The 14,564-nt window shown below is 38.2% G+C and overlaps 1 protein-coding gene across 6 annotated transcripts in view; it reads right to left on the bottom strand.

The window, feature by feature from the left end:
- palm2akap2 (PALM2 and AKAP2 fusion) overlaps nt 1-14,564 on the bottom strand; it is a 151,935-nt gene that overhangs the window by 8,849 nt on the left and 128,522 nt on the right. For 4 of the 6 annotated variants that reach the window (XM_077243261.1, XM_077243257.1, XM_077243258.1 and 1 more), the window contains 2 exons: nt 6,357-8,496; nt 1,046-1,239 (listed from right to left, as the gene is read on the bottom strand). In XM_077243261.1, the coding sequence (XP_077099376.1) occupies nt 1,046-1,239; nt 6,357-8,496 (2,334 nt within the window). Of the gene's footprint in view, nt 1-1,031; nt 1,240-6,356; nt 8,497-14,232; nt 14,531-14,564 lie in introns of those variants that run through there. The other 2 variants (XM_077243262.1, XM_077243259.1) reach the window with 2 other exon arrangements.

The raw sequence follows: 14,564 nt of genomic DNA, 5'->3' as shown, positions 1-14,564 counted from the left end.
GAGAACATCTTGTGAAAGTAGATCAACTTCCATATGAATACTGGTCATGTTCATATATTACTTTTTATATACTGTATACAGATCATATTGGCTCAATACTGTATGCTAATTGCAAAGTTAAAGATTGCACTTGAAATAACTGTTATTTTTCAAAGAGCATGAACAATATATATATTTCATTTATTGACCATTACAGGTGTTTGTTTCTTGAGTTTAGGGCCATCACTACAATTGACACATGTATTCCTATATTTAGATTTGTGGTTAAACAATTTTAACATTTTGATTTTTTTTTGTCAATGGCGCATTCTGAAGCTTAATATATTTGGTCCACCCCTACCTCAAATATTTGGTCACACCCTTCCCTAAGCTAAAATAAGCATGAATTTGTATTGTGTTATATGTAATTTGTAAGGCCTTGAGGAAATATCCAATTTATAAATATTTGGCTATTTTACTTGGCAAACTTATAAGTGCACAATTGTTATGGATTTATTTCACAATGGTCAGAGACCAATATTGTTACCACTACTGTGGTTCCAAAGCCATTGTTTTTTACTTAGTCTGCATTATAATAATAGACTGTGATACTGTCAGTGCAGCCAAGTTGCAAAAGACCCACACTTAGTTGTTTGTTCTCCAAATAATAGCTTTTAGAGGAAATGTGTTGTTGATATCTGAGAAAGCAAAAGGGGAAAGACTGTGGTTGATATGAAACAGTGAGTCCTCAATAGGCATTTGATGGTGGTTTGTCATGTGGTACACATCTTTATGAATTCACTTTCTAAATGAGCTGGAAAGTCCCTTTTTTCCCTTTCTTAGTATGAAATGAAAAAGACAAACTATGTTTCTGATGCAAGTCATAGCTATGGTATTTTAGCAGCTAGGAATCACTAATTCCAAACAGACCATTAAAGTGAAATTCAACATTTTGATTGTAAATGGTATGCGGATGGATGTCTGAGAGATTTAGTGCAAGAAGAATCCACAGACAATTCATTAGGCCATAAAATGTCACATTCTAAGCTGACCATAAGAGACTCACACTGCTATCCTCAGCTTTCTCTCTGCGCTTGACTTTGTGTGTCTCGAAGTCCTCCATCAGAGTCTGCATGAAGTTCTTGGTCCGCTGTCCTCCTCCAGAGTCGTCGCTGCCCAGATCAGACAGAGGCGAGGGCAGAGCTCCTTCTGAAGAGCACGGCGACGCTGGAGGAACCGGACGAACCTTCTCAATCTTACCTGCAGACAGACCAATACATAACACACTTATACACACCATAATAAATCATTGCTCTACCACAGTAAAACACCTGGGTGCAATATTTGACAGAAACTTGTCATTTGAAAATTATATTTCATATGTCTTCTTCCTCAGAAACATTGCTAAGCTCCAGAACATATGATCTGTTTCTGATGCAGAAACGTTAGTTCATGCATTCACGACCACTAGACTAGATTACTGTAATGCATTACTAGCTGGTTGTCCTGCATCCTCAATAAACAATCTACAATAAGTCCATAATGCAGCTGTTAGAGTTCTGACAAGGTCAAGAAAATATGATCATACAACACCAATTTTATCATCTCTACACTGGTTACCTATTAAGTTTGGGTTTACTGAGATTATAAAGTTATGCCACTGACCTATAAGGCCATGAACGGTTCAACTCCTGTGTATTTAACTAATCTTCTACCGCCCTACAATCCATCACACTCTCTAAGGTCACAAAACTAGGGGCTTCTGGTAGTACCAAGCAGAGGTGTCAAAAGTATTCACATTCATTACACAGGTAGAAGTATAGATACTAGGGTTTAAAAATACTTCTGTAGAAGTTGCAGTATCAACCCAAGCTTTTTACTCAAGTAAAAGTGTAAAAGTACTGGTTTCAAAAGAAGTAAAAGTAATGTAAGGAGAAAAATGCCATTGAGGACGAAAGCTTAGGCCGCGCCACTGGGGCCTATAGTGCACTACCCCTCTTCCTCAAAAAAAAAAAAAAATTTCTAAAGGCCATAATGTTATATTAAAATGTTAATGTTGAAAAATTTGGGATGCACTAGGCTACCTGTTTCAGCCACATATATGCCCATTGAAAATGAACGCATTTTAGTACAATGCAAATACATTAAAGAACCTTATATGTGTACTACTGAGCATTAATGTCCTTGCTGGAGTGTGACGTGATTTGTGTCACAGCTGCGATGGATCGCGTACAAACCAATAGGGTGTCAGAATGGTATATGTTTATACTTTTTATCCAACCACAATCAAATTCACTCTATCCGGGTGGCGCGATTTATCTGGATAGGTTTTTTTAGTTTTTTTTTGAACGATGACAAGCCGGAATGAAAACAAGTAACGAGGCTATTTTTAAAATGTAAGGAGAAGAAAGTACAGATAATTGCATGAATATGTAAGGGAGTATAAGTAAAAAGCCAGCGGAGAAATAATTACTCCAGTAAAGTATATATACCCAAAATTTCTACTTAAGTAAGGTAACTAAGTATTTGTACTTTGTTACTTGACACCTCTGGTAAGGATATCTAAGTCCACTAAAGGAGGGAGAGCATTTTCGCATTTGGCTCCTAAACTCTGGAATAGCCTTCCTGATAATGTTGGGAGCTCAAAATCACTCTCCCAGTTTAAATCTAGATTTAAGATACATCTCTTTAGCCAAGCATTCACATTAAAATCTCATAACCTTGTACTCCAGTTATATCAGAACAGCAGCTAGGCTAGTTACTCTCCATTTGCTTTTCTGTTTTATCTCAGGATGCCCATCCTAATGTAATTAGAGATTGGATCCAGCATCTTACGAAGACTTCAGATGCCCCAACACCTGTGAAGAGATGCTTTGAGACTCCAACTCCTGTGAGGACTTCAGATGATGCAAACTCTGAATCAACATGCACCAATGCTACATTTTCTATATATTGTAATCATTATGTTCACAGCTTGTAATAATTACTCCAATGAGCTCATTGTTTCTGCCTTAAATTAATACATTGTTAGCTAACTGAGTGATTTGTAGATTTACATTTCTGAAATACATAAGTTAGCACAGTCAACTCTGATAACATATCACTCTAAATTGTAATTTAGACACATGTATTTTCAATAAAGCTGCTTTGAAATATGTATTGTGTGTATTATTATTTTTTTTTTTTTTTATTGTATAAGGCTGGCATATGTTCTTGACATGTTTCTTGAGATCCATTCAAACTCTCTTTTTTTGTTGGTAGTAAAATTACATTCCAGGCACTTCATATTCAGCAATATTATTGATCTGACTGTACTGACACTGTTGAATAAGAACTGAACTGAGCTGGACGATGACATCATTGCTTTCCACAGAGCTGGTTTATATATTATCTTTATAGATTTATAGATGAACTCATTTCATAATTTATTAACTTTACAGTTATTGAATTGAACTGAATAAACATTGAACTGACCTCAGCTGAACAATGACACTACTGTCTTTTTATTGAACTCTGTTTGCATTATTGATCATTATTTTCCTGTTTATCCCTCTGAAGCTGCTTTGAAACAATCTGTATTGTATAAGCTGACTTGACACTAATGTAAAAATAGACTTATTTTGGCCTATGATGTGTACAGACTGGAAACACCAACGGAACTAATGACAAATATCTTAGAAGAAATGGATAAAATAGTTCTCAAATAGCTCTGCATTAATTTGGAATTTTTGTTTGTTTGGAATGTTTCATCACTCTTCAGTTTAGGGGACATGAAAGGGCCCAGAGTCCCAGACACATTCTTGATTATGACCCAAGTATGGATACTAGAGGCACAGAGGACTCAGTGTAGAACACAATGCAGTTCCTCATTCCATTCAATCAAGGGAATCTGAGAGAAAACAATGTCAGTCTGTATTAATTAAAATGTAATTATTATTATTGGGCAGCTAATACAGCTAATTTAAGTACTTTAGCGTGGTGGAGAAATATCACTTCAGTGGAGTTAGGTGACAAGCCAGAATGGTTAGCAATTGAGGAAGCTTCATTAAAGGCTCTGCTTAATAGTTCCATTAAAATATACGTCAAAAATATCAATGGAAACAGTTATTCCTAATTTATTAAAGTGTGGAAACAAAATAAGGTACATTTTAAAATTTCATATATCTGGATACTCCAATTTGTAATAATCATGCTTTTCCTCCAGGGTTACACTGTAAGCTCTTTTTTTTCAATGGAAACATATGGGTATATTAACAATTCAGGATCTTTAGGGAAGGTGCATTTAGCTCTTTTGAACAGCTAAAACAAGTTTCTGCACATTTTCCCGCTATCTGCAATTTAAAGACTTTGTTAGGAAGCACATTCCAGATTTTTAAGTTTTGAATCCCATCTTAGAGAGAACTGTTAATGTACACCCTGGTATGAGTGGTGTGTCAAACTTTTACAAATTACTCCTAGAAAAGGTGGACAACAAGACAGGAAAAATAAAACAGGACTGGGAAGAGGAAATTGGTTTTAATATTCATGAAAACATGTGGGATGAGTGCTTGAGAGATGTACATACATGCTCTGTGAATGATAGACACAATTTGATTCAGTTCAAGGTAATTCACAGGCTTCATTATTCTAAATCAAAACTTCATAAAATTTATCTCACAATTTTTCCACTCTGTGATAAGTGTAAAATGTCAGAAGCAACCCTGTTCCATTCTTTATGCTCATGTATTAAAATTCAGCCATTTTGGAAATTTGTATTTAAATTTCTTTCTGAAGCACATTCTATTGATCTGGAGCTTGAGCCTTGCATTGGACTTTTAGGAACAGAAAATGCTTTTCGTAGCAAGTATCAAACACAGGCCATTTCACTCTGTATGATGCTTGCAAAAAGACTTATTTTACAGATGAGGAAAGCAGATTATGTCCCTACTTTTGAGATGTGGGCTATAAGGAACTGAGAAATTTGTTGCAGTTTGTCACGTATTTGATAAATAGTGTGTTGATATTCTTAAAAAACTGAAAGCGCTCTTATTTTCTTCTGCTGACGTTGGCAACTGGAGTCTTTTTGTAAAATTTTAAATGAAAATTTGCTCAAGAAAATCTGTGCCTCTTCGCAGGATATCTATATTTGTCCTCTCAGAACAACTGTCATTAATGAGAGGTCAATCACTGATACTGATCGCACAAGATAAATTCCAGTACTATGGGATTTAGCATTATAGCTAAAAGCAAGCTAAAAGAAAGGACTCATGCATTCCCTATGACACCACTAGAGGGCAGACATAAACTTCTCAAGTACAAGACATAATCATGAATAAGAAATTGTTGTCAAAAGGAAAAGCACACACTGTCATTAAATACTGTGCTGATGAGTGTTACATCACCACAACCAAACATATGTGAACAGAACATTTAAAGTACATGCTGCTAGACTGTTATAATAATTTTTAACATCAAACCAACATAATTTGAAACTGTTGGTGGTCGCTAGAACGGAAAGCTTTTACATATACAGTATTTATGTTGCCCATATAGCATTAACTAGTCAATTGTTCAGAGTAGTCATCAAGCTCATACAGTGAAAAACAAACCAGGCACTGTGCTGCAGTTTTCTCAAAGCCCTCTTCAAAAAGCACAGCTTGCAAAAGTGATTGAGGCTGAACAGCGTGTGCAGACCCACAGGGCACAGCGTGCAAGGAATGTAAACTAAAGTAGCTCTATGAAGAGAACCTCCAGGATCCCAGTGATATGACTGACAATCACCAATCAAATCTTGAGTTACAGAGCCAGATATATTTCCGCCTTTGGTTTTAGCTGATGGTTTGCATTAGTAGTCAAACATTTTTTGAAATGATGTTTCATTAACAAAGTTCGGGAGGAGCACGTTCAAATGATCTATCCAATCAACATGTTGTCAGCAATTATCACGTCTAATCCTATCAGCATAAGAGGAAGCCTATATATATATACACACACAGTCGACTCACCATCATTCCACAACAGTTTTCAGCATCCCTCCACCCCCCGACTCCTCACTCTTGGCTTGTTCCTATCACAGCCATTTATTCTATCTGACTTATTTGTAAGTGTGAACTTGTGAAACAGGCGTCAACACATTGACCATCAGACTGAGTAATTGAAGTACAAAAATAATTAATTAAGTTCTGGTGTAATCCATGAAAAACTACACAAAGAGCAGCTTTAATATGATTTTGAGTACTAATTTCCATCTTGTATGGTTTATACTAAAGGGCAATTAATTGTGGGATAAGTTACCCTTCAAATAAAAGTCCTCAAATAAAGTTCTGCACCTATTGACCTACAGTAAGTGTTCAATTATTGCTGCCATGATTGCACACATTGGCTGGATATACTCATACCTGGTGCTGTCTTCCCAGTAAGGACCAACTTGTTTGGCTGGTTGCTGGCCTTCAGCTTCTGCGTACGGGGCGGGTGCAATGTTTGTCTCGTCTGCCGTTGTCTCTTCAACTCTTCCTCTCGCTCCTGGGCTGCCCGGATCTCTTCTTCAATCATGGACAGGGTTCTCTGTTTGCGTGAGCGCAGCTTGAATGGCCCTGAGGTGACTTCTGTGTCCTGAGCACGAGTGACAGCCGCTGTGCTCCTGAGCTCTGCTGCCTCAGAGTACTTACTGAAATAGCTGAATTCTGGTTTCTCCGCTGGTGGTGGAGAGGGACTGGGGGCTTTGTAAGTGTTCACTGGGATAACTGGGGCGGCTTGAACTACAGTTATTTGAGGAGCAATTGTTCTCCTCCCCTCCGGAGGGGATGGCATTTTGGGAGGTGGTGTGACAGTAGATCTCTCCACTAGGGGTTGGTGTTGAATGCTTTCCACATGTCTCTCTTGGATAGGGGACGAATGTTGTGTGGCCTGAAGAGGCTCCCATTTGTCATTCTGCTGAGCAATGGCTTGCTGGATAGCGTTTTGAACAAGAATACCAGCATGGTAATCCAGCTCTTCTTCCGTCAAGCCTTCTCCGTGATAAGACCCACTCTGTTCACCTGGATATTTGATACCACTTTCATGTTTCCCATTGATTGGTGTAGTGGCCATTGGAGTTGAGGGAAAAGAGTACTCCCCAAGAGAGTTTTCCAAATAGACACTCATGGTCTCATTTGATGCACCACTGTCACTTATGTTGTCCATACTGAAGTCATTGGAGAGCGTCTCAAGTACAGTGGTGTCCTGAGACCGCAGGGATAGGTCATCTAACCCGGAGTCAATTTCTTCTGTATGGTAGGAGTTGTTCAAAGAACGGTGACACAAATCAGAATCCTCTTCCTTCACAATGGTCATCACTGCCCGGGCACAAGTAAAATCATCATCTTTAAACTCATCCTGAGCCAAACTATCTTTAGGTGGTATGACAGATTCTCCGGAGCAGCAGTACATCTTTTCAGCTTTGACTGTAGTAACTTCACTCCCGTCATAGAATGTGACCCCTTCTTGATTGGCAACTGTGACAGAACCGCATGGCCTCTCTATATGCGTGACCTCGGGAGTCCTGAAGAAAGGTTTGGCAGAGTAAAGCTGCGGTGCCACGTCCCTCTTAGGGGCTGTGGGCTGCTTGCTATGATCCATCTGCAGAAATTGCTTGCGTGCTGCAGAAAAGTCAATCTCTTCCATGACAACATCCTCCTTGTTTCCTGTTTCAGGTTGGATGAAGGAGATTGTCTGTCTAGGTGCAGCTTGTGGCATACGGTTGGTTTCTGGTCTCCTCTGCTTCCTCTCCTCATATCTTCGAAGAGACTCCAGCTGCTCTGGCTCCAGCTCCTCTTCAAGTGCCTTTTCCTGAGGTGGATTCCACCATTTTGCTGCAATTCCAGGATTTTTCTTGACTGCCTGACCCCGGATGAGTTCCAGCCTTTCCCTCTCTAGCTCTGCAATCTCCTCCGTGGGTCTGACTTTCTTCACCCGGACTTCTTTCTCAGTTGGGTTGTCAAATAGTTTTGATGGTTTCTTCTCTTCATGAAATGGTCGGAGCTCAAAACGTGCCTCTTTCTTGATTGCTGTCCTAGGGGACTGAGGTGACCTTGTACAGTCGTTTCCTATCATCGCTGCATGACCATTGGGTTTAGTGTTAAAGTTATCATAAACAAAAGTTGTCTGTTTTTTTCCTTCTAAAACAACTTCATGGTTGTGTAAGGGTGATGTGTCACAGGTATGCACAGATGGTCCAGTTCCAAGAACTCTAATTGAGTTAATCTCTGGGGAACTTGTTCCATTTGAAGTCATTTCAGGCCTGGGGTCACAGCAGTTGGCCTCAAGGACCTGATCCAGGTACAGGATTTCCTCGGCAACTTCGCTGTCAAGTCCTTCTCCCCCATGTCTCACGCTGTTCTGCCCACTGCTCACATAACTTTGCTGGGTCTCAGTCTGAACTTCAAGCTCCATACTGCTCTCACCAGTGGATATCACACTCACTGAATCGAAAAAACTTACAGTCTTCAGGCTTCTCTCTCTTTTCAGCTCACTGTCATCCTCTGAGAGTACAGGGGACTTCTAGGGAAATAAAGACAGAGATTGCATTAGTTCAAACATGCATTCATGCAATTCTTCTTCTTCACAATATACACTGCATCAATGAAATACATAATTGCATGACATGACTTTTTTTCAAAATTTCAGAAATTTCACACCTTTGATATTCAGCAACTATACAGTAACAAATTTAGTGCACAACTGTGTTTGTTTGATGAGCTGAAAACTATTTCTGAACTTGGGTGCACACATGTAAATCACACTTGAGTCTACTTAAGAAGGTGTTCTGTTGTGCAGTGGCTGTGAACTCTTGCTGCTGATATAAGAGAAATTGTAGAAGAGAACCTCTCTTGATTATGTAGAATTTGTGTCTTTGCATGCAAAAATGCAACATTGAAAATAACTTAATATATGATGCAATGGCCAAATATGTGCATAGATGTACCCCTGCCCCAAACCAAAATTACTTGGTTTATTTATCTGCAGAGAGCTTCAGTTGTTTTTGAGTGCAGATTATCAGAAATTTCCAAACCTAAGGGAACCCCAATTATATTGGTTGCTACACCACCAACTGTGTGAACATCAGAGACCAAAGCAACATCCCAAAGGAAATATTGCATGAGGCTATTATGCATAATATAGGTGGACTGTGATAAGATGTGGAAGATAATGGGTTTGTTGAACTCTGACCTCTGCTATCTGATCCTGAGTTTTAATAATTGAAGGTCCCTTCTCTTGGTCTACTCAGTGGTATAATGGAGTTGCACAAGTCTCAAGTGAGAGGAAACATGGGACTTTCACCTTAGTATCCCCATTAACACACCCACATCAAATGATAGTAATTCATGCATATCTTTTTGGAAAATTACCATTTGCCTGCAATGGAACATAAAGTACATATATTTTCTGTTTCAATTTCTTCTGTTTGCTTGAAGGATTTTCATTTAAGCATTTGGCAGAGCATTCATCCAAAGCAACTTACATCTGTTTTCCTGCGTATCAAACCCATGACCTTTCATAAGCTACAAGAACATCATAAGATAAGCGAGGTTGTAATGATTTATGCTCAGCTCATGAGAAACAAACCAAACACAGGCTAATTTGAAGATAACACTAAAGAAAAACATAAAAATAAATGTTTTGCATGCCCTGGTTTTCTTTATACCCCTCCATCTCTATGTCTAATGGGTGTGAGTGGGTAATAGATCCTAGTTATTTACCAAAAAGAAAACACAGATGTCTAGACTATGTAGACACTCTTTATTTTCAGAGAAATAATTGCAGGGGGTTTTCTATTGCATGGATCAGGTACTGATACCTAAGTGGTCTGGTAACCCTGTGGGAGATTGTTGAGATGCATTTGCAGAATGAAGCACAGTAAAGTCTCCTCAGGGGAAAAAAACACTTATTACACTGAGCTTTGCTTTCAATGTTACTCATTCACCACATCAGACAGTCCTATTTAAATGAAACATCTGACATCTAAATTATTTTTTGTCTTAGGGCATTTTCAAATATTTTTTGAGGAATGACAAGCTTGCTAAAATATGTTCTACATTTTTCTTTAATGTTATTAGTGTATGCAAGTTTCTATTTTATGCTTTCTTGTTTAACATTGGCTACAAATTTGGTATGCTGTTCCAACTGAATTCTTCTTGGTTCCAAGTTTGGAAACCACAGGATGCCACAAAACAAAGCAAGTAAACGGTACCCGAGCAAACTTTAGCAAACCTTTAACATCATACAAAAACAATGCATCCATACAAGATACTAAAACGTGAAAGTGTTATTGCTAGTAAGTCGTGTCTAGAGTGCAGTTTTACTGAGCCAAACAGTTATAGTGCTGTATTCTCTGGTAAACAGAGGCCATTGCAGGAATTCTGTTTCTTTGCTCAGCATTTATGTTTTAGAGGCGAGTGTGCATGCCTGAGCAATTTCAGTTTTTTGCTGTTGTTTGAAAGTTGGTGTTCCTGAAAAGGCTAGTCAGAGACCTGTAAAGAAAATAATGGTAATATAACCTGCCATAAATGGAAAAGCATAATAAACTAGTGGGAGTGCAGCATAGAGATGTTATTTTTACTGGACAGCCTAGAAAAGAGGGATTTGTTTTTAAATAACTTTATTTTCAGCTCAAAGTCATGTGCTATTTCAAGTAATGAGGTGTTCATGGCCACATAAAGTAAACCTATTCTTGTTTTATCACTGGGTGGAACAAAATCTATATTACATCCTTAGAACTGGGATTCTAATACACTTTTAACCAAAAATTAGCAAATAAATATCCCGGAGCAAATCCTTTAATGGGAACAACAATTAAAATTTACATTCCCTTTAGAAGAACCAATTTTGGCTCCCAAAGAAGCTTCCAGTGTATAGTTATTATTACATAACCATTTGTTTTCTTAGTTCGAAGAACTTCTAAAAAACATTTTTCCACTTTAATGAACCTTTTGTTCAATGGAAAGATTCCATGGATGTTAAAGGTTCTTCATGGTTCCAATAAAGAACCTTCATTTTAAAAGTGTATCATTATTACATTCATTGAACATTCATATTTTTAACCAGAACAACAATATGATTAAATATATGAATCTAAAAATAGCAGCATTTTATAAAAGCAATAATCCAATCAAAGGCAGAGTTTGTATTCATTTATATATGTGCCAAATGAACATACGTATGACTAATATTACCAGATTTTTTCCAAAGTATGTGAGAGGGCTTGATCTAAAAAAGCAGAACATTAACCGTTTAAGTAAATCTGTAGATTTAATTCAGATCAAACAGGCAGTGTCACATGTCTTTAATTTGGCATGAGCTCAATAAGACCCCTTTTTCTTCAGTCACACAGACCACCCTTCCCTTCAGGGTGTGTTCACTAGCATCCAGCCCAAACTCTCACCAAATAATGACATTAGGAAGTCATGTGAATTTCCCTCAAGCCAAATGCCTAGGACAGATTTACATACAGAGTGTTGAGTTGAGCACTACAAAACACTTAATGAACTCATCAGTTCTGAAACAAAGCCATGATAAAATATTAATCTAGTCTGAATGCGAAATCCCTCATGCGAAATCGAGTGATGATCTAGTGGTTGGAAATTGTTTGACATCACCGTGTGATTGTCAAATCTGACCAGGACGTGTTGTTGAAAGGTTTCATGAGAAGCGCCACGTGTTTTTACCACTCTCATGTGTCCTGTTCAGCACTTCCCACAGCGGGCGAACATCCAATCAAGCATTAAGAGCACAACACATGGCGTTTCCCTCTCTTTCTCCCAACCAACTCTCACACATAAGAAGAAATCACAAATATAATCTCTTTAATATCTCAATTTGTCCTCAGCAATGCGATCTAATAAGAGATTAAACACTCCGGCTTGTCTTAAGTTTTCTCAAAAGAGATCTCAACAGTATCTTACATTGTATACTATTTATCTTTAGTAAAGAGTTTGACATGAATCACAACCTTTGATTCTCAACTAAAGTATTTGAATGTTGTAGAAAACGACAAAGACTTTATGCCAGATTTACTAACGGGGACAGGATTTACTAAAGACATGTAAACAACAAAAATGAGAATATGTGCAAACAGTGACGTCATTTACATGTGTATTTACCTATTCAGTCTATAGTGTTTCTTTACAATCAATGACTGGCCTGGCATGAATAATACAGCGTTTGTTTTCGTCGTTTTCACGGATCCATGTAAACGGGGATCGTTTTGACAAAAGTTGTTGTTTTTAGTACATCGTTGTTGTGTAAACATGCCCAGAATTTTTTTTTTTAGCATGACCAAGCTGATTTGTTAAAGAAACATAACTAAGAAATCCATGAAGTCTCTTGAACAGTAATAGAGCAACCTCTAACAATCCTAATTTTTTTCTTTTCAATAACCATAAGCCACTCTCAGCTGTCTTTGCAGTGGCTGTGCATTAAATCTGTATTCCCTGGAGTCTGTGGCCCTGAGCAGTCAGAAGTGAAGGGACATCAGTGTGTCCTCTGAGGGACAGACGCTCTCCACGGATGTTCCTCTAAACCCCCTCTGACATTCCCGGCATAGTTCAGCTGTCTTCCAGGCTCCGGCAGTCTAATAGAAGTGATGAAGGATACACAGCCCTGCCTCACGTTATTCAACTGTGTATGTGTGTCTATCTGCATGGTCTTGAATGTGTATATAGACCTACAAAAGGCCAAGATGGATGGATATAAACTCCTTGTATATTTATACAACTTGTAAGTTAATGTGTTCATGGGCACAGTGCCTCACATTTGTCTCCTTACTCTGAAACGGGTTTATTGGTGCCACTGTTTACTTTGCGCTCTGCATGTTGTTGCCCTCACAGCATCTGGAAGTGTTTAGTCAGACAGACACCATTTGGGCTCTACTTTCTCTTTCAATGGAGTGGCCCCAAAAAGTATTTGGGCACTTAAGTCATGTTTAGGAATGTATGAATGTTTCTGAGCCATTTCTGCATTGACTTGTAAGTGTTCTCCAGGTGATATTTAATGGAGGTACAGACAGGTGTAGTTAATTAGATCAAATATGTTCTACCAATGTTTGACAATCATAAATAGTTCATTTTGTCATTCAAAACCAAAAAAATCCTTCTTTTAAATAAAAGCCACTTGGTTTGATATTTTGAGGCACTCTAGAGAAAAAAAGGCGAGGTTGTTTCAACTCAAATTTGAAATTAAAACTTTAAACCGACGGTTGGGTTTGTCCATATTTGACCCAAACATGGGTTGAAACAACCCAGCATTTTTAATGAAACAACCCAGAGTGTAATGAAAATAAATTTCCAGTGTGGTTTAAGTGTTCAAAATATGTTTTAAGTCAAAGAACAGAAAAATTCTTCAGTTTTAACGGTTACGCAAGATGACTGTGTCTAGCATGACTTTCAGCAGCTCATAAGGACAGACCCATCAAACCACATCGCTGATGAAAGACTCCTGAAATAGGATTATAAACTCTACTAGAGCAGACAGAGAACGTAGGACTTCAAAACATGAAACAATCCCAATCATTTCTCAATTGGATCCAGTGGAAAGCAAACAGAGACTTATACTTAAGGCAAGTGCTTCTTGGAGTTTAAGAAGCAACCTTAACAATATCTCATCAAATTGCACTTCGATACCACAGTCTGCAGTCAAATATCAGAGATCTTAATGTGGAAAAGAAAAAAAAAATATCAGGTCACACTTTATATGAGGTACCCTTAACTACTACTAACATTAAATACCCAAAAGACTATAGATTTACTGCATGTTGTTCTGGATAATGCATTTATTGCTAATGAGTTTGAGGTATGGTTGGGTTTAGGAGTAAAGGTGGGGTTAGGGGTTTTGGGGTTACTGTCATGAGTGAGTTAATAGTGTAAGTACAGTTGTTAAGTAACAATGTAAGTTAATTAAAAGCAAGTACTTACAATGCACCGACATGTACATTAATAAGAAAACTGTATTGAATGATTAAGTACATACAGTAGTAGCAGTAGTAAGATCAGCTATAATATGAAGTCTGACCAAATCCAACAATCATCATTTTCATTTTTCCCGGAGGTATTTTGGGAGAAACATCTCACACAAACCTGATATATCGATGAAACGAAACTAAGACCTCAAATAAATCTCCTGAGGTATGAATGTGTAACTTCTTAAACCTTACTTCTCTCAGACTCAAAATGAAAAGATGAAACTATAGGCCTCTTATATTTAGTCCAAAACCAAATTCCAAAGAGTGAGTTTTCCTCCTACCTTTTTCATACTTTCCCAATTTTCTTAACAGACTTCTGCCATGAAATTAGAGCTCCTTTATATGAAAAACGAAAACCCAGCATATACTAGAAGTCCTGAGTATCCTGTTGTCAAATCTGTAATGTGAGAAAGAGTCCTCGTCACACTATAAGGCTTTGAAACCCGTCCCGGGGCGACTTCTTCCCACCCCCGCCCCTGTTCCTCATGTGTGCTTCACTCACCCCGCAACACTCGTTTCCGTCCGCTCTCCTACAATGCCTCTCTCTCTCTCTTGTGTCCGTCCCGCAGAGTCCGGACTCTTGTGATGTCACGGGCAGAGGGGGTCTGGTTTA

This window comes from Siphateles boraxobius, unplaced genomic scaffold (assembly GCF_051911475.1).
Source record: "Siphateles boraxobius isolate OS27281-9 unplaced genomic scaffold, OSU_SipBor_1 25, whole genome shotgun sequence".
NCBI classification, from domain to species: Eukaryota; Metazoa; Chordata; class Actinopteri; order Cypriniformes; family Leuciscidae; genus Siphateles; species Siphateles boraxobius.
The sequence above is the reverse complement of the archived record's forward strand: the minus strand, read 5'-3'. Positions and strand labels throughout refer to the sequence as shown.